We start from the raw sequence: 18,471 nt of genomic DNA on the forward strand, positions 1-18,471 counted from the left end.
AAAAACCAAACACTCTAAAAGAAAAAGATATGTTTTTGAAGTCACAAATCTGTATATATAGGTTTAGGGGTTAATTTCGGAGCTATCCGAGCCTTTAAATGAGACCCAATGGCCTGAATTCGCTAAAAAATAGGAAATAATTATTCAAGAATCGACGTCACCGCGCCGCATCACAAGTGTCCGGTTCCAGAGCATATAAGAGCTCAATTCTAATCGCACACGCCGACCCAGAACCAAAAGACAATACCCAGCCACTTATGCAAATCCAGAAGAAAAAAAATTGCAGTGAGAAACAAAATTCATTTCGGATATGTTAATATCCAATCCCTAGACAGCTCCACGACTACATGACTATCTCCTTTGATATATAGGAACAACTGGTTTATGATGCTCTAACTTGCCTGACTACATGCACACTATACTTTAAGACAATAAATACAAGCATCCTTAGATACTCTTGATAATAGAAAAATGTATCTTGAAGATATACCCTTACCGTGTTACCATTTTAATTTTTAGTTACAACAAGTAACATTTTTCTAAGGAAAAGAAGAATATGGCTTACAAAATCTTCAAGAGTTGAATTTGCACGCTACATTGCATCAAGACCAATCATGGCTGCGTCTTCTATATCGGTTTGCACATTGTCAAATTTTGAACTACCCTTAGAGCTCCTCTGCGAGTCCTTTTTGAAAATATGTTGCTCCTGATTAAATCTTCAGCAGAGTAAAAAATGAGTGGCAGATAAATCTCTTCCATATGCTACTAGTAGCTGTTTGACCAGGGCAGGCTAGTAAAGTTCAAGGAGCCTTTATCTTTCAAGTTACATAAATGTCTTCCATGGAAGCACTTACGAGTTTTAACTTACATTTTTATAGTGCACATTGATCAATATGAAACACAAAAGTATTAGGGTTTAGTGTTTTAGTACCTTTGGTAATGGTGCATGTTAAACCGTTTTTTGGATTAACACTTATGGACACATGGCGTGGGCGGACTTGGCCACATGCCTTTGAATCCGTGGGATTAATGGCAGGGCCGGCCCAATGATTGTCGAGGCCTTAAGCGAAACATTAAAATGAGGCCTTATAAAAATAAATAAATATAAAATTCAAAAGTAATAGTATCAATTTTTTGAAAAACATTTTTTAAAATTATCTTCTTAACTTAAAAGAAAAAAAAAAGAGAAAATGTCTATTAAGATCTTTGTGAGCACGCGCCTTCAACTTGTTCATTTTTCGATCCAAATACCTAACAAATAGATAAACATACAAACAAAAGATTTAGCAAATAAATATTTATAAAAATTGAACTTTTCTAACCTTTTGTGATGCAAACATATTAATTAGATCTTTGAATTCAAGCTCGGATAACATATTTTTTTCAATTGACAACATAGCTAACCCGTTCAACCGTTCTTGCAACATAGTTGATCTCAAATAAGATTTTATTAATTTCAACTTTGAAAAACTCCTTTCGGCGGAAGCCACGGTTACAGGAATAGTTAGTAATATCCTATAAGCAATGCATGCATTTGGAAAACAATCCACATTTTTAATATAATCAAGTGTTTCAATTGGAGTACTATTTTCCCTCACCAAAATTTCTCTAATCACTTTTAATTCACAAAACAAATCTAACCCATCAATGTCAGAAACTCCATTACATTTTAACACATCTTCAAGATTCAATGAAAATTTTTTCAAAGTACATTCATCCAATGATTTTAGCTTTTTGAAATTGAAAAGAAATCCAAAAATATTTGCATATGTTTCAAATTGCACAAATCTATTGGTAAGTGAAGATATAACTTGATCAACGATGAAGAGAAAATATTCAATTCGAAATGACTCTTCGGGGGTTAGTTTTTCACAACAATCAACACTTTCTCCAAATTGTTTTTTCCTATGAATCACACGTTTTTCTCGAAATTTGGGTTCAATTTTCATTTCATTTGCAATCTCTTTTGCCGAAATAATGGCATTTGTAAACCCATTTTATCTATAATTTTGAAAATATGTGATAAGACCTCTCAATTGATCTATAGCAATCTCAATATGCATACTCTCACTTTGTAAGCTTTTACTTGCAACATTGATAGCAAACAATATATCATACCAAATAGTCATGCCAAGCAAAAATTCAAAATTTTCTAATTCATACTCCGCTAGACATTTGGCTTCACTCTTTATTTTAGGATCGTCACAAGTTTCTCCTAACTCAAGCAATGCATCTCTAATTTTTGGAGCTTGGTATCTAATTGCCTTAACACTATCAATACGACTTTCCCAACGAGTTTGCGACAATGATTTAACGGTCAAATCGGATATGTTATCTTTTAACACTTTCCAACGCTTGGTAGAAGAAAAAAACAATGAATATATGCGTTGAAGAACCCCAAAAAATGAAATAGCCCTAACACAAGAGTTTGCAACATCGGAAAGTACTAAATTAAGACTATGACAACCACAAGGTGTATAAAATGCTCGAGGATTTATATCTAATAATCTTTTTTGAACACCTTGATGTTTTCCTTTTCTATGTTCTAAATCACACAAGTAAAAAAAAAAAAAAAACTACGCAAATGCACTAAACTAAATCATCAACACTTAAAATAATCAAGTTAGAGAGATAAAACCTTTGCTTGAAGTCAATGGATGATTGTTTTTTCTCTTTTTTGCTTTCCCCATCTTGGATTCAAAGTACTTGTTGGGCGGCTTTAAGCCTAGGCTTACTTGGTTTATCATATGGGCCGGCCCTGATTAATGGTGAAATATTCCTCTTAACAAGTGAATAACATGATAATCAATTTTTCAAACTCTTTGACACTTTTGTAGATGAAATATAATTTGGCTTAGTAGCTTTATTTGTGAGAGAGAGTGAATTTGTATTCCCCTACTATAAAGAGAATGAAAGTAGATTGTTTCTCTTTTTTGTATGATTTTGAATGAGTGAAGTGGTTTTGATTTCTCTTGGTTCTTGATTTTAGTCTATAAAGTGTTTTTTGTGAGAGAAATAGTTGAGTAGAGAATTTGGCATAATCTAAGTAGAGAGAGAGAGAGAGAGAGAGAGAGAGAGAGAGTGAGCCCGCTTTCACTCTTATGAGAATGAGGTTATTATAGTGAAATGAAGAGTCGGGGTGGATTCGTCACCTACCAAGACCCCTAATTCCCTTTGGTTTATGTTGAGGTTGAGACCAGCCCTGCTTTGTTGTGGTCGAGGCCGGCCCTTGACCATACCCTATTGCGATCGAGGTCGGACCTGCTTTGCTGTGGTTCAAGCTGGTCATGGTTTATCATGGACGAGGACGGCCCTCGACCATGCTTTATCGTGACCAAGGTCAATCGTGCTTCGTTGTGGTCGGGGTCCCTTATCCATATTTCGTCAGGTCGAGGTCGGCCCTTTACCGCACTTTGTCATTTCGTCGTGGTCGAGGCCGGCCCTTGTAGGATGTCCATGGCCGGCCCTTGTAGGTGACCATGGACAGAGCCCTACAAGGTGACCATGGACATCCATAATCGTTGTTGTTAATCTAAATTATGGTTGAAGATTGTTGTAGGGCTCTGTCCACAACTCATATCAGTCATGCATGTAGACGTTTAAAAATACCAACCATATCGTTACCTTTGGATTATTATTTCTCAAATCAAAGTCTTCATTATTCTTTACGAAACCACCGTTCTTTTCCTCCTAAAATCTAACTGTGAGTGTTCATCATTAAAATAGGCCTTCGTCCAAATTTAAAAGGCAGTTAGACAGAAAGAATGACTAATGAGGGTAACAAGATTTGAGGGTAAAAAGAAAAATAATACGCATTAATATGTCAGTGTGAATACGGGGTTTGCTAGATACAGTCAGCCCAGGGTTAAGGTACGGCAAGAAGCGTGTACAAAGGAACACCCTGGAGAAAAAGCCTAAAATCTCAAGCAAGCCATGGTAGCAAGAACTCCGTCACGGGTCGACGGCCCATAAAAAAGTAAAACTTCACCGCATGGCATTAGACTTTGCTTTGTTGCCAAAATCCCCTACCACGGCCTCACCCGGACCATTGGTGAAACTTTTCTTACCAAAAACTGTTGGTCCAAAGCCATTTCCTCGACCCTTGGTTGTTATGAAAGCCGACGTTGCCTCTAGCCTAGGTTCACTTACCAGATTATTGACATGAATTTTTCCTCGAGACACAAGAAAACAGTAACGGTTTGTGCCTCTCAATTTGGATCTCGCATCTTCAAGCGGTAAGATTTTTCGTCCAATATTAATGGTGGTACATTCCACGTTCCGAGAGGATGTTTCGACGTATTTCCTCCTATACAAGGTAGTTTGTTGGCAAGAAGCAAACAAAAAAAAAATAGAGTTCTATGCACGATAACATATTATTACCTTCTCCGGTGGCCTCTGCGCATCTTTTCTGGTAACTGAAGGACAGATGGGAATCCAAAGCTTTCAACAAAATGTCGTACTTCTCTTCGGCCTCGGTTATGTATTTTGCCTACAAAGAAGATTCAAAGTAATAATATATTGTACCCAACATCAACATCTTGTCTATAAAGTATGAATCTCATCTACCAAGGAAAATCGCCAAGCAAGAATGACTAGTTTTGAAAAGTTTGATTACAGTCTATATCTACGTTGGTCTCGAAGAATCTTTGCCTTTGGAAAGCTACAATTTAATTTTTTTTGGCTAGTAGATCAAAAAACATAAAAGCCTCAAATTTAAGGTATGTTTTTTTAGCATCTAATTAAAGATATGTAACCGCTAGCATTCGAAGATCAAATAGAAAAAAGAATACAGAAACTTATTGGTGCTCTGTAGACTTACTAGCATGGTTGGGGCCAAAGTGCCATAAATTCTCACAAACATGCGCAAAACATTAAAGCTATTCTCCATTACATCATCCTGCATGACAACTTGGAAAGGATCAAAATTGAAAGTAAAAAAAAAAAAAGAACTTTGTAAAGGATTGAAAGAGAAGTTTAGAATCAAGGATGTAATTGTAGCCCACCTCATAGTCAAACCTGAAACAGAATTGGTTTCAGATTAAAACAACGACCAAGATTAATATATATATATATATATGTGTGTGTGTGTGTGTGTGTGTGTTGTTTTATGATTAATTTATCAGCACAATGTAGCATCGGAACAAAGAAGTACTCACAGATCATCAGCAACCTCCACAAGGAACTCCGAAACGGAAAGGAATGCCATATGCATCTCATCAACCTTAGCAACCGCTTCAAAGAAACCACAACCGAATCAGAATAAGAATAAGCTAAATTTTTTTACTATAAAGGCTTGTTCATAACACTCACCTCCTCGCCTCTCAACTTATACAGGAGGAGGTTCAGAACTCGGTAATCGAATGATTTTAGATGAATCGCCTTCATCACATCTTCAACAGATATCTGAGCAGAAACAAATCATTGGTTGGAATCTAAATTAAGGATGTTCAACAGTTTACTGATTTCATAACAGAGAAAGCACACCTACCTCACTTCCATTTGCTAGGGCACAACAAAGCTTTCTTTCAAGATTCCAATACTCTTCTCCGTGCATGAACTCTTCCTTCATTCTTCATCAGTGGAAGAAAGACACTAATAAACATGACTATTTCAGCGTACAATTAGTTTTCCCTTTCCCAATAAAGAAGATCCGTCATACTTACTTCTCAGTCAATAGGCCGTGATGTTCGAGAAGATCAGCCAGTGGTCTAAATGGGTCGTTATTAAATGCTCTTGTGAATCTGGATACTGATCTCTGGTTCACTTCCTGAAAATACGTCGGTTTAACATCAATTAATTGCTGCAACATATATATGTTTTGTGTGTGGTTCTCTGAAAGCTAGTGACAACCTCAGACCCATGTTTTGAACACTTCACTCCGCCACTCTGAACATTAAGTACCTTTTCATTCAAAGTGTCTAGCTGCCACAGCAAAGCACAACAATAAAGCTCATCTACTATGTTTCAACATTTCATGTTGTTTAGATTCATCATTATCTGTGAGTATAAATCGATTAGAGTGACAGACATTTTCCATCTCAATGTAGATTACCTGATAAATATAGCTTTCCGTGAATGAGAGCACATCCAAATATTTAAATATAGCTTGCGGTTGGTTTACATCTATTCTGTGAAACATGAAATACGATCTGCACTGCTCAGGGGAAAGGATAAAGACTGGATTAGTAAAATCCTCATACGCGCTACAGTTCTAATCGTAAAAGTCTAGAGCATATGAGTTCAACGCTAATCGTACACGCCGACCCAGAACCAAACAATGATACCCAGTCACTTATACAAATCCAGAATAATTTACACAGTAAGAAACAAAAATTCCTAGACAGATCCGCAACAATATGACTATCTCCTTTGATATATAGGAACAACTGGCTTATGATGCCTTAACTTGTACACGCACAAAATGCTCCAGGACAATTAGAAAATAAATGCACGCATCTTTTGATGCTCCTGAGATTGGAAAAACGTATCTTGAAGATTTAAATTTGACGTGCAATTTACATCTCAATTTTCAGTCACAACTAGGAACATTTTTTTCTAAGGAAGAGGAAAAATGACTTACAAAATCTTCGAGAGTTGAATTTGCCCGCTGCATTGCATCAAGCCCAATCATAGCCGTTTCTTCTATACTACTTTGTAGTACATTATCAAATTTTGAACTACCCTCAGAGTTCAGCTGCGAGTCCTTTTTGAAACTATGTTGCTCTTGATGAAATCCTTCAGAAGAGTAAAACAAGAGTGACAAAGAAATCTCTTCGATACGGTAGTAAAATTCAAGGGGCCTTTATGTTTCGAGTTACATAAATCTCTTCCATGGAAGCCCCTTAGAGTATTAACATACATTTCTATGAAGTTATGAGGATCAGCATATCGTTTGAAATGCATACACACAAATGTAAGCTATCAATAATAATATATAATAATATGAAACAAAAAGTATTAGGGTTTAGTGTTTTAGTACCTTTGGTAGTGGTGCAGAGAGAGGATTTCAATCCAGCTGAAATCTGAGGGTAGAGCAAGTAAACGAACCAATTACGAAGGAAATTAAGAAAGCCAAAAGCCGAGAGGCAAATCACGAAGAACATACCTTGGGAATGTAATCGGAGACCAGAGCACACTTGTTCTCGAAGTCTAATCCTCCGCAAGGTTGCGTCTTTTGAAAAGAAAAGAAAGGTTCGATCTCAAAAAGAAGAAAGACAGAAATGAAACGAAAGTGAAAGCGATAGGAAAAGGAAGTGAGGTTACGAGGAAGACAAGGAAAGTGGCGAGGAAGCGATCGGAGTCTTGGTCGCCATGTGAGAGTGACTGAACGACCATCATGCTCTTCTGTAACTCTTCCAGCTTCATTAACATTTCCATGACTTTCTTCTACTTCCTCCCAATTTCAAACAATCGCCACACTTAACATCAAATTTGATTATTTACACATCATCGCATTCAAGTCACATGTTCATTTATTTAATAAACCTTTTTATTATTGAAAAAAAAAAATACATATTTCTCAGGGTTATTCCAGTACCGTACAATGTATCTAATGAAGATAAGAGAGAGTGTACCGAAATCAAACATTAAAACTTACCACTTACCACTTACCACTTACCAGTACTCTTGTACTGAGACTTCAATTTTATTGGTTTATAGTTTACTTTATGTGATAAATCGTGGTACGTATCGAAGCTTTAGCGAGATCTAATATATAAATAAATTAATTAGTATAAATAAAATATGATGATATTTTTTGCGAAATTTGCGAAATGCGATAAAATATTTGCGGAGTTTGTGATATTTGTAGAATTTTTTGCAAAATTTGCAAAAAAAAAAAAAAAATAAGAACATTCTCGTCAGACCGACTTGTCCATATTTCCTCCGACAAGATTTCACTAAGAAATACTCGTCGGACTCGAGAGCTTGTCAAAAGGGTATTGGAGCCGTTTGAAGTCCGATCAAGGTGATTCGAGTAGCATTAAACTCGTGTCAACGATTACTCTATGAAAATATACTTGCTTGCCACTGGAAGGTCATGTTTATATTCTAGAGATTTTTTTTATTACTAGGAATCAACACGCTCAGTATTCGAGATTTATTTAGTATATCCATAAACATGAAGATATTATCTCAGACAAGAGAGCTTAAACCAGAAAATTAAGGAGAACATGTGATGATCAAAACTTGCTCAAAATGTTATACTCCAAACTCAATCAAACATATATTTGTCCAAAGCTTTTATAAGTTCTTCTCATAATACCTTGAATTTTATTAATATTGTAACTTCTCAATCTGCAACGCTGCAAGAACAAAGATTTTTGATGAAAATCTGGTCTTACCGCACTCGAAGGCTCATCTAAAACAAGACGTCCAAGTTCCATGACATGAAATCCTTGTCAATTTCGTCAAAAAAAAAAAAAAAAAAAATCCAATTGTTGTAATCTTCTTCATGAAGTTTGGATTAATAGTGCATTCTTTTTTTTAAATAAAAATTTGTTTGGGCTTCTTTTTAAGAAGTTTGACTTGGGCCTAGTGTATGTATAGGCTCTCAAGCCTAGTTCGTAACCTTAAAATGCGCAACACGGGCTCGGCCTGGGCCCAACTTATGTCTGGTATAGTTTGAGTTCTTTTGAGACCCGGTTTAAGAATTTTTTAAGCTCAACCCTTGGCCCCGAGGGTCAAGGGATTGGTCCAAGGTCGGGTCTAAAGTTAGGCTCGGACCGACTCGGCCCCAAGTAAAAGAGTTTGGGTCAGATCCGGATCCAAGCCTCTTTGACAAGCGTCTCCATAGTCAAACTCGTTGATGGTACATTCTCTCTTGTTATTTATATTGTCCATAATTTGCTTATTGTCTCTTTCAATAACAAAACTTCTGACATTCTGAAACTTGGCTAAAAAAGTTGCCAATGGAACCCCCGTCATATCTCTTCTTCAATCGCCGACTATGTTGTCATTCGGAAATGTTTCCTTCGGAAATATTTTTGAACCACTTTGTAAATATACGAAAATTTCAAGTACTGTTAGACTTTATTAACTTTCTACACTAAGAAATTGTTTTAAATCAGCTAAACATGATGTTTCCGCCTATAACTATAATACTAAGCATTCATGAACAACTTCGAGTAAGTTAGATTTGAGCAAGTTATAGATATTGACGTTGTAAAACTTTTAGCTCTGTAACATAAATTAGATAAAACAAGGATATGCTTTATTATAGTTTTCTTCATCAACCGAGACTTAGTTTAAAATACCGCTAATTTTACCGGTAACTCGCATACTGCTGAGATATTCTGCACTTTTTGGAGCATTACACAGGCATATTTATTATATTTATATATTCTATACATGATAACATTAAAATGCTGCGGTATTTGAGAAAATTATTAGTTTTAAAATGGTTTTTATTTAATCATTTGTGATATATTTGTGATATTTGCGAAAATACCACAGTTTTTGGAACATCCCACGGAAGATGTTCAAACCGCTACACTTGAGGGAGGGGATACCATGTGGGATACTCCTATCATGCACAGTATTTTTAAACCTCCGTTCGACAAAAAATAACAAGAATTTAGCTTGCAATGTGCCCAAAAAAAAATAATAATAATAATTTATCGTCCGCTCCAGCTGTTGTGGTATGATATCATTTGGTAAATAACATGCTTCTCTCTCTATGGTCATTTGCAAAATAAATTTGATGATGACATTATTTATAGCACCCAAAAATTGGCAATTCTTCTGCTTAATTCTCTAGCTATCATTCGCTTTTTACAGAACGATATATGTAACGAACAAACGGCAAGGAGGTGCGAAAACTAAGTGTGCCGAGCACCAAAAAGAAGGCATAAGACATGCACGCGTTGTAACCGACGAAGAAGGTCAACTGCATCAGACCCTCCATAGTTGACTTGAGGTAGAAGTAAATGGCGTACCCGAACATGAATATAGCCGTTGATCCCCCACACAGTACAGATCTGCATATTATGCAACCACTTATCAAGTAAAATTGATTTCCCATGCAACGAAAAAATTTTGAAATTGAAAACATAAATACAGCAATGGAATGAATCGGATCAGATCGTAGTACCTCCACCACCATCTGTGGTCTTCAACAGAAAGCTGAACGTACGTCAAACCGATGCTTATAATTGCAGTGAGGATGAGCAAGATCGCGAATGTGACGAACAGAATCCCGGGCAGAGTGTAAATCTTGTAGCCCCATATGGTTGCGAGAAAGTGGTGCAACTGAAGAACGATCGCGCTGAAGGGCAAAAGGCCAGCGAGGAACATCTGGCTCGGCGCCCACCTGTACCAGCTCAAAGTTGGAATCTCTCTCCGGTGCGGCTTCGTGGCACAGGGTGCCGCGAACTCGGACCTCAATCTTCTCCCGATCAAGCCGCCAAGGAAGAGCAACGGTACGGCGAGGAAGACGTAAAGGAGCGAAATCGCCGCGATGGTGCCAAAAGGGAGACCCGCGGTCGCTCCTTTGGCCACGGCGACTGTGTTCATGGCGGACATTGTCATGACCAACGGGCCCGCGTAGAGGAATCCCGCGAGAAGAACGCTCCTTTCCTGTTTTGAATCGAAGAAAAGGGCGAACAAAGGGTTAGAAGAGCGGCGAAAGTTGCGGGAGATATTGCACGGGTTTTTTTTTTTTCTTTTTTTTTTTTTGTTACCCATCCAGTCTCGGAAAACTGATTGTGGAAGTGAGAAGCGGTGTAGCCTGCGAGCACGGACGTGGGGGCGTACGCGAGGACCAGAGAAGTTAAGAGAGCTCCGCGATTGTAAGGGTACACCACTCCGAATAGTGCCAGCAAGAACAAGATACAAATCCTGAAGATCAATGCAAAAGAGGTGAGTCAGATTCTGTTATAAAGTGATGACGATAAAACAATAGAACATGAAAAAAGAAAGAAAGAAAAAAAATGAACCCAGAAATATACTTGGAAAACCCAAGACAGGAAAAATCCACCGACAGAGGATAGAAATTCACCATGCTTTTTTTTTATCATATTTTGTCGCACCATGTGCGTTTTGGATTCGACCAAACCCATTCGGGTCACCAAAACTCTCTTAATTACCTCGTGTTGTTTGGAGATGGAGGGAAAATAGAAGGGAAATGAAAGTTAGAGAGATAATGTATTACTAATTAATGGATTCCGAATCTATCCAAATTTAGACATGAGGGTCTACATTTGTATCTAATTTTTCACGTTCCCCTCCTTTTCCCGTTTCATTTTCCACCACTTCCATACACAACATAGAATTCTAAGTATCCCCTCCTATTTTACCTACAATTTTCTCTTTCCCTTATATTTTTATTTTCCCTCGCATTATCTGGGCTCCAAACGGAGGCTAACAGAAACCGATAAACACGAACGAGAATTCGATTCGAAAAGTAGCTTACACAGCAAAAATCTGGGTCCCGGCGCCCAAAACAGCACTGAACAAAGAGATGTTAGAAGGACATCTAAACACATCACCGTGTAGGTTTTTCCAACCAACCTCCTTATCTTCTTCTTCGTCCATACCCGTGATCCTACAACACAACCTCAATGTTAGTTTGTACGGAATTACGTTTCATGGGGAGGTCAATGCATTATTACCCTGAAAGGTCGCTTTTCACTCTCCGCATGATGAGCATTGTGAGAAACGCCATTAAGAGAACAATGATCACGACGGAGTTCATGAACGAGAACCAAAGAATTCTCTGTCGGATCGGAAGCATGGAATCTTTTGCATACTTGTTCATTCGATTTCTGTACGGCGAGGCGGTCGTTGTCCAATTAACTGAGTAAGTGAACTCGACTTTGCTCTCGACGTCTTCTGTTATATCCACGACATGATCGGGATCGCTGAAAGCTTGAATCTCTATGACTTGGTTCCCATTGTAAAGTGCGTCGAAACGAACATGTTTGAATAGATAATATCTGGGCGTTTTCTCGTCGAGGCTCCAACTCGCGTCCTCGACTTTCCCGACGAAAGCCCACAGAGGAAGATCGTCGTAGTACATTTGGAAGTAATAGTCTCCGATGACGGCGTTCCTGAATTTCGCAACATCAGAAACCTTGAGTGTCTTTTCACAAAGCGTCTTACGTGTTTGTCTCTCGCGGAAATTTAACTCGTATCGAGTATTGGCTAGACGATCCCCATTCAACACTTCGCCAATCGTTTCTGTTTTTTGAATTACAGGATCTGCGGAAAAAGCACAGAATACTATAAATTAGACAAAGTACTTATAAACATTGATGATTATGGTATATAAAACAGACTTGATCCAGCATTGTATTAGCATAAGTGAGTTCAGAACAGCTTAAATGATGAATATGAATCTAGCAGCGAACCTGGACGGCAGAACGGCAAGTCATAATACTGATAGGTCTCACTGAAACAGAAGCAAAATCAGACCCACATCATGAACTACAATATTAAGGTCCAAATTGAAGATCTATCAGTAAACAATCCACAAGGAATGTATCAAAACAGATTTTAAAAAAAAATGACAATTATCCTGAAATTTAAGGCATCATCACTGACTAACAAGGTCATTTTGAATTTGAACAAGCATCTATAAATGTCAACATTTGGTAAAATCGTGATGGGTGTAGGTATAGAATGATAGTGGATCTTCATTTCCTTTTCTTTTCTTTTTTTCCTTTTTTACATACCAACAGTGTCAATCTCATGGTTAAAGCTCTTATATTTGACAAACCAAATTCAAATTCCTGAATCACGAACTTTCCATGGGCAAATGCCAAATGGAAGATATTCTTGCTGAGAAGTGAGAACCTCAACATCTTGTGTGTAACAGTAACGAAGTGGTACCTGGGATTGTTTAAAGGTCCAACTTTGTTGACAAATAAAGGAACACGATCTCCAACGTCGTAAGCAGCAACAGAACGAGCTGAGAAGAATAGCGCAAGGATTAGAAGAATGGCTTTACTGTTGTCCATTGCCGAAGAGAGAGAGAGAGAGAGAGAGAGAGTCAATGATTTCCCCAATCTCAAGATCGTCTCCGAGTCCGAGAAGTTATTTTTTCAGCGTAGTTCTCTTCCCTGTATCTGTCTTTTATTTAAGGGGAATTCCATAGATATCTCATTTTCAGATAATAATTACTACACTATCTCATATTTCAAACCTTTACTTGTAACCACAGCATTATGAGCAAAAAAAAGTCCTAATCAATTTAGATGTAACGATTCCAAACCAAAAGTATTTAGAGAATTCTATGTCAATTTATATGTAACGATTCCAAAAGAATAAGCAAACAAAATGAAAATGTACACAAAGTTTAAAGGCATACATACACACAGCACTTTATTATCTATATCTATATATGGCTCAATTAATATGATGGAGACTCGAATGCTAAAACCTTGATTCTTTAACTTAATAATCTATTTTATTTTTATTTTTTAGAGAGATTTAGTTATTTTGGTTAAAAGTTGATTATTTTTTATTGACAAAAAAGAATCTAGAGAGATCACTTAGAACTCTAATCTTAGTAGATATATATTTTGCATAGTAAAAAGTTCTAATTACCGAATAATTAATTTAACTCCTAATATATTAATTTAAAAATAAAACATGAGCTACTGGCTCCGCCCGTCTCCCGGCCCATTATTATGACTTAGAAATAGTTACTATGCATATAAAATTGAATTTGGAAATGGAGAATGAATTTATATTCCATCAGATAAATCAATCATATGTGCTAATTTATATTCAGTTATTTTTGAAGAAATAAAATGACATTATATAAAATTAATAAAAGAGTTCAAAGCAAGTGCCGTATCCGTGCATGAAATGATAACGAAATTATTCTAATTTTGGGATTCTTTCCTTTCTTACTTTCTATTGTGACGACATATTTTGACCTAGCTATTTTTTTTAATTCCTAATTTTTTGGGATAAATAATGTGCGATCGATCAGTGCGTTTTTTTGTTTATGGCTATGCCATTAAGTATGCAGTTTTTTTTTAGAATTGGTTAAACACACGAATGTTGTTTGGATGAAATAAAGCTTTCACATCTTAAATATATATTGAATAATATTATATGAATTTAATGAAGAGTGAACAATTTCCTCACACTTTGATTTTATATTGTCCTTCCCGAGCTTGGAGACCATTGTGGAAAAAGCATGTGACAAAAGCTTTGAAGATCTCTTCTTCTCCAAGAAAGCCTGGCTCATATATTTCAGGGAGCTTAATTTGAATTGTGAGAATTGTTAAGAGTTGAACGAAGAAAAACACAATTCTACAGACTTTCAACAAGAAACGCAGATCAAAACCAAAAACCAGAAATAACTTGCACAGGAAGTTATCAGCAAAATTAAGCGCGAAGAACAGAAACTGAAAGAAATAGAGGAAGAACAAGAGAAAGACACGCTGATTTTTATCCTGGTTCAGATTCAAATCGAATCCTAATCCAGTCAGGCCTCGAGAGAGTCCTATTTCGATGATCCACTATCTTTAAGCGAGTTACAAAGCAATCCGATCAAACCCTTGATCTCGACCTTCAAAGTTACAAACCCAGCACCCTTGAACTCGTCTCACAACAGGTTTCACTCAAGTATTTCCCAGAGATCAAGCCCTCTTTCTCAATCTCTAACACTCTCACTCGGATTCTTTCTCTCTCAATACAACAATGAATTAGTCCACACACACTATCCAGGCTAGTGTTTATATACACACTGCTCTGGTTACAAAGAGGTCTAGATACATTATAACAGCCTAACTAACTTCAGTTTGAGAGGCAGATCCTTGTGCTGAGGTGTCATGATGACGAGGCACAGCAGCTTTCACAAATCTCCACCTTGCTGAGTCATCACCTTTCTTCACTTGCAGCTCTTGAAACTTCATCAGTGTGGATCACCAAAGTTTCTCTTTCATCTCGAGGCATATTTCCATGGTCACTCCTATTTGACCATCCTTAGCAAGTTTAGAGCTCCTTCAAACTTGCTAAGAGGGATTACCTTGGTAAACATGTAAGCAGGGTATACCTCAGTATCAATCTTCTTCACCTGTACCAGCTTCTCATTAATGACATCCTTGATGAAGTGCAGTCTCACATCAATGTGTTTGGTTCTCTCATGGAACACACTGTTCTTGGACAAGTGAATGGCACTTTGAGAATCACAATTGACCACTGTTTCTTCATCTGTCAGACCAAGTTCTTTTGTGAACCCTTTTAACCACAAAGCTTCTTTAATTGCTTCAGTGAGAGCAATGTATTCAGCTTCTGTGGTGGACAAAGCTACAACATGCTGAAGTGTAGATTTCCAACTCACAGTATTTCCTCCAACTGTGAAAACATACCCTGTCAAGGATCTTCTCTTGTCTAAATCTCCTGCATAATCTGAGTCACAGTACCCAATGACCTTGCAGCTTTCATCTTTTTCTGCTCTAAAGATCATCTTCAGATTCAGACTTCCTTTCAGGTATTTGACCAGACATTTTGCTACTTGCCAATGTAAACGAGTAGGTTTGCTCATAAACCTGCTGATGAGACTTACACCATAGGCTATGTCAGGTCTGGTGCTGATCATGGCATACATGCAACTTCCAACACAGCTTGATACCTTTGAGTCACTTTGACTGAAAAGATTCACAACCTTCTGTAGATAGCCATGTTGTGATAGATTCAAAGACCTGTTATTCCTGTTCCTGACAATGTCCATGCCAAGAATTCTTGAAGCTGCTCCAAGGTCTTTCATATCAAACTCTGTATTGAGTTGAGTCTTCATCTTCTGCACCTCCACTTTATCTTTACAGGCTATAAGCATGTCATCCACATAAATGAGAAGATACATGTAGTCTCCATTCTTTAGCTGTGTGAGGTAGACACAGCTATCATACTTGCTTCTTTGAAATCCTTGTTTGATCATAAACTCATCAAACCTTAGATACCATTGTCTAGGTGATTGTTTAAGACCATACAAGGACTTCTTCAGCAGACAAACCTTCTTCTTTGGATTTCCCTGGACAAAACCCTCAGGTTGCTCCATGTAGACCTCTTCATCTAGTGTGCCATGCAAGAAAGCAGTCTTGACATCTAGTTGTTCCAGTTCCAGGTCATACATAGCCACTGCAGCTAGGATTATTCTGATTGAGGTGTGCTTGACTACTGGTGAGAAAACTTCATGATAATCAATGCCTTCAATCTGAGAATACCCCTTGGCCACAAGTCTGGCTTTATATCTTGGTTTCTCAACTCCTGGTATACCTGGTTTCAATTTGAAAACCCACTTGCATCCAACGACTCTTTTATTTTCAGGGATTGAGACAAGTATCCAGGTGTTGTTCTTGTCCAGGGATTCCATTTCTTCAGTCATGGCATGGTGCCACATCTTCCATTTTGTGCTTTTCTGAGCCTCTGAGTAGCTCCTTGGTTCTTCTTCAATCAACTCAGCAGCATTCAAAGCAAAAGCTATCAGATCAGCTTGAGCAAATCTAGCTGGCTTGTTGATCACTCTTATGGGTCTGTCCCTTGTGAGCATGTAGTCTTCAAGGTCTTCACCAACATTCTCATCTGTTTGATGATCCTCTTGTTGGTTTTCTGTTGCTGCTTGATCTTCATCTTCAGGTTGATCATGTTCAGCTCCACCTTGATCATGTGTGCTTGCAACATCTCTCAGCTCCACCTGAAACTATTCTGTGGATTTATTTCTCTGATCAAGCCTTAGGCTTGTCTGATCACAGGGATTAGCTTTGTAGAAAACAGACTCATTAAAGATCACATCTCTACTGATGACTATTTTCTTTTCCTCTATCAACCAAATTCTATATCCTTTTACACCATCAGGATATCCTAGGAACACACCTCTTATAGCCCTAGGATTCAACTTTCCTTGACTAGCATGCACATAGACCATACAGCCAAAAGGTCTCAAATGACTATAATCTGGTTTATGATTAGACCATACCTGTTCAGGGACTTTGAAGTCTAGGGATGAATTTGGTGACATGTTGATCAAGTAACAAGCTGTAGCAGCAGCCTCTGCCCAAAATCTTTGTGACAATCCAGAATCAGCAAGCATACACCTCACTTTCTCCATGATTGTCCTGTTGAACCTTTCAGCCACACCATTTTGTTGAGGTGTGTAAGCACATGTGTGTTTCCTGGCTATACCATGATCTTCACAGAATTTGTTAAACTCAGTGTTACAAAATTCAAGACCATTATCACTTCTTAGACTTTTCACTTTCTTCTCAGTTTGATTTTCAATTAAAGTTTTCCAAGAAACAAATTTTTGAAAAGCTTCATCTTTTGTTTTCAGGAAATATATCCAGATTTTTCTTGAGAAATCATCAACAAAAGTAATGAAGTACTGAGATTTAGAAAGTGATATTGTCACTTGTGGTGAACCCCACAAGTCAGAGTGGACATAATCAAGGATTGACTTTGTGTTGTGGACAGCTTTTGGGAATTTCAGTCTGTGAGCCTTGCCTAAGATGCAGTTTTCACAAAACTCAAGATCTTTCAGATCTTCGACTTTTATGAGGTCTTGTTTGGTGAGTTCTTGCATTCCTCTTTGGCTCATGTGCCCTAGCCTCCGGTGCCATGTCACAGCATTGTTGATGTCTTGCTGTGCTGAATCAACTTCTCCATAGATGGTCTCACATTCTAGCACATAGAGGCCATTTTCCAGGTAACCTTTTAGAACAGTCAAGATTCCCTTACATATCTTGATCACCCTTTTTTGAGCCTTGTAAGAGTAGCCTTGAAGTCAAAGACCCCTACGGAAAGCAAGTTTCTCTTGAGGTCTGGGATGTATCTGACTTCCCTGATGATCTTGCATGATCCATCTGGAAGCTTGATCTTCACGTTACCTGTTCCATATACATTACAGCAGTGATTATTACCCATCAACACTTTACCTTCACTTGATTGAAAATCAAGTAACCAATCATTTCTTGGTGTCATGTGAAAACTGCACCCAGAATCCAAAATCCATTGATCCTTGGGATCTTCATATGACACAGTCAAGACTTCTGCATCATTGAGGCCACTTGATACATTTGCTGAGTGTTTTGAGCTCTGTCCATCTTTCTTTCTCTCAGGACATTGCCTTCTCCAATGCCCTGTCTTGTTGCAGTGCCACTGGCCTCTTTTTCATCTTTGGACTTTGACTTTGACCTGGTCTTGGATTTCTTTCCCTTCTCTTTCTTTTTTGGCCTTCCTCGAACATTCAATCCCTCAGATCTGGTGTTCTTGGAATTTGCCTTCAAGTCTTGTTCCTTGGAGTATACTGCAGAAATCACTTCATCTAAGGTTAGTGTTTCTCTGCCATATTTCAAAGTATCACACATCTGTTCATAAGGCTTAGGAAGAGAGTTTATAAAGAATATAGCCTGGTCTTCATCATCAATCTCAACATCGAGATTATCCAGATCATTGATGAGCTTTGTAAAGTCATCTATGTTGTCATCAATAGATTTCTGATCATCCATCTTGAAACTGTAG

The 18,471-nt window shown here is 37.7% G+C and overlaps 2 protein-coding genes across 3 annotated transcripts; both read right to left on the bottom strand.

The window, feature by feature from the left end:
- Positions 1 to 3,794: 3,794 nt before the first annotated feature.
- Positions 3,795 to 7,463, bottom strand: LOC149376198 (ATP synthase subunit B). 2 transcript variants are annotated; one of them, XM_089606573.1, is made up of 14 exons: positions 7,264 to 7,463; positions 7,106 to 7,171; positions 6,980 to 7,022; positions 6,581 to 6,735; positions 6,053 to 6,154; positions 5,851 to 5,922; positions 5,664 to 5,767; positions 5,489 to 5,570; positions 5,311 to 5,403; positions 5,157 to 5,221; positions 5,004 to 5,016; positions 4,820 to 4,897; positions 4,381 to 4,489; positions 3,795 to 4,306 (listed from the first exon to the last, which is right to left on the bottom strand). In XM_089606573.1, exons 1-14 carry the CDS (start codon positions 7,375 to 7,377, stop codon positions 4,209 to 4,211), a joined length of 1,194 nt encoding a protein of 397 aa, XP_089462699.1. In that variant the 5' UTR covers positions 7,378 to 7,463; the 3' UTR covers positions 3,795 to 4,208. The 2 variants fall into 2 exon arrangements, with proteins under 2 accessions (XP_089462699.1, XP_089462698.1); XM_089606572.1 differs by having other exon boundaries at positions 4,820 to 5,016; positions 5,157 to 5,232.
- A 2,151-nt stretch (positions 7,464 to 9,614) lies between these two features.
- Positions 9,615 to 13,066, bottom strand: LOC149376199 (transmembrane 9 superfamily member 5-like). The gene is made up of 7 exons (XM_089606571.1): positions 12,829 to 13,066; positions 12,348 to 12,388; positions 11,610 to 12,198; positions 11,411 to 11,542; positions 10,680 to 10,836; positions 10,091 to 10,575; positions 9,615 to 9,977 (listed from the first exon to the last, which is right to left on the bottom strand). Exons 1-7 carry the CDS (start codon positions 12,954 to 12,956, stop codon positions 9,761 to 9,763), a joined length of 1,749 nt encoding a protein of 582 aa, XP_089462697.1. The 5' UTR covers positions 12,957 to 13,066; the 3' UTR covers positions 9,615 to 9,760.
- Between the last annotated feature and the right edge of the window lie 5,405 nt (positions 13,067 to 18,471).

The sequence above is a fragment of the Urtica dioica genome, unplaced genomic scaffold, assembly GCF_054948205.1.
Source record: "Urtica dioica subsp. dioica isolate 48M unplaced genomic scaffold, U.dioica_male_clone48M_v1_H2 Urtica_dioica_male_H2_contig_45, whole genome shotgun sequence".
NCBI lineage: Eukaryota > Viridiplantae > Streptophyta > Magnoliopsida > Rosales > Urticaceae > Urtica > Urtica dioica.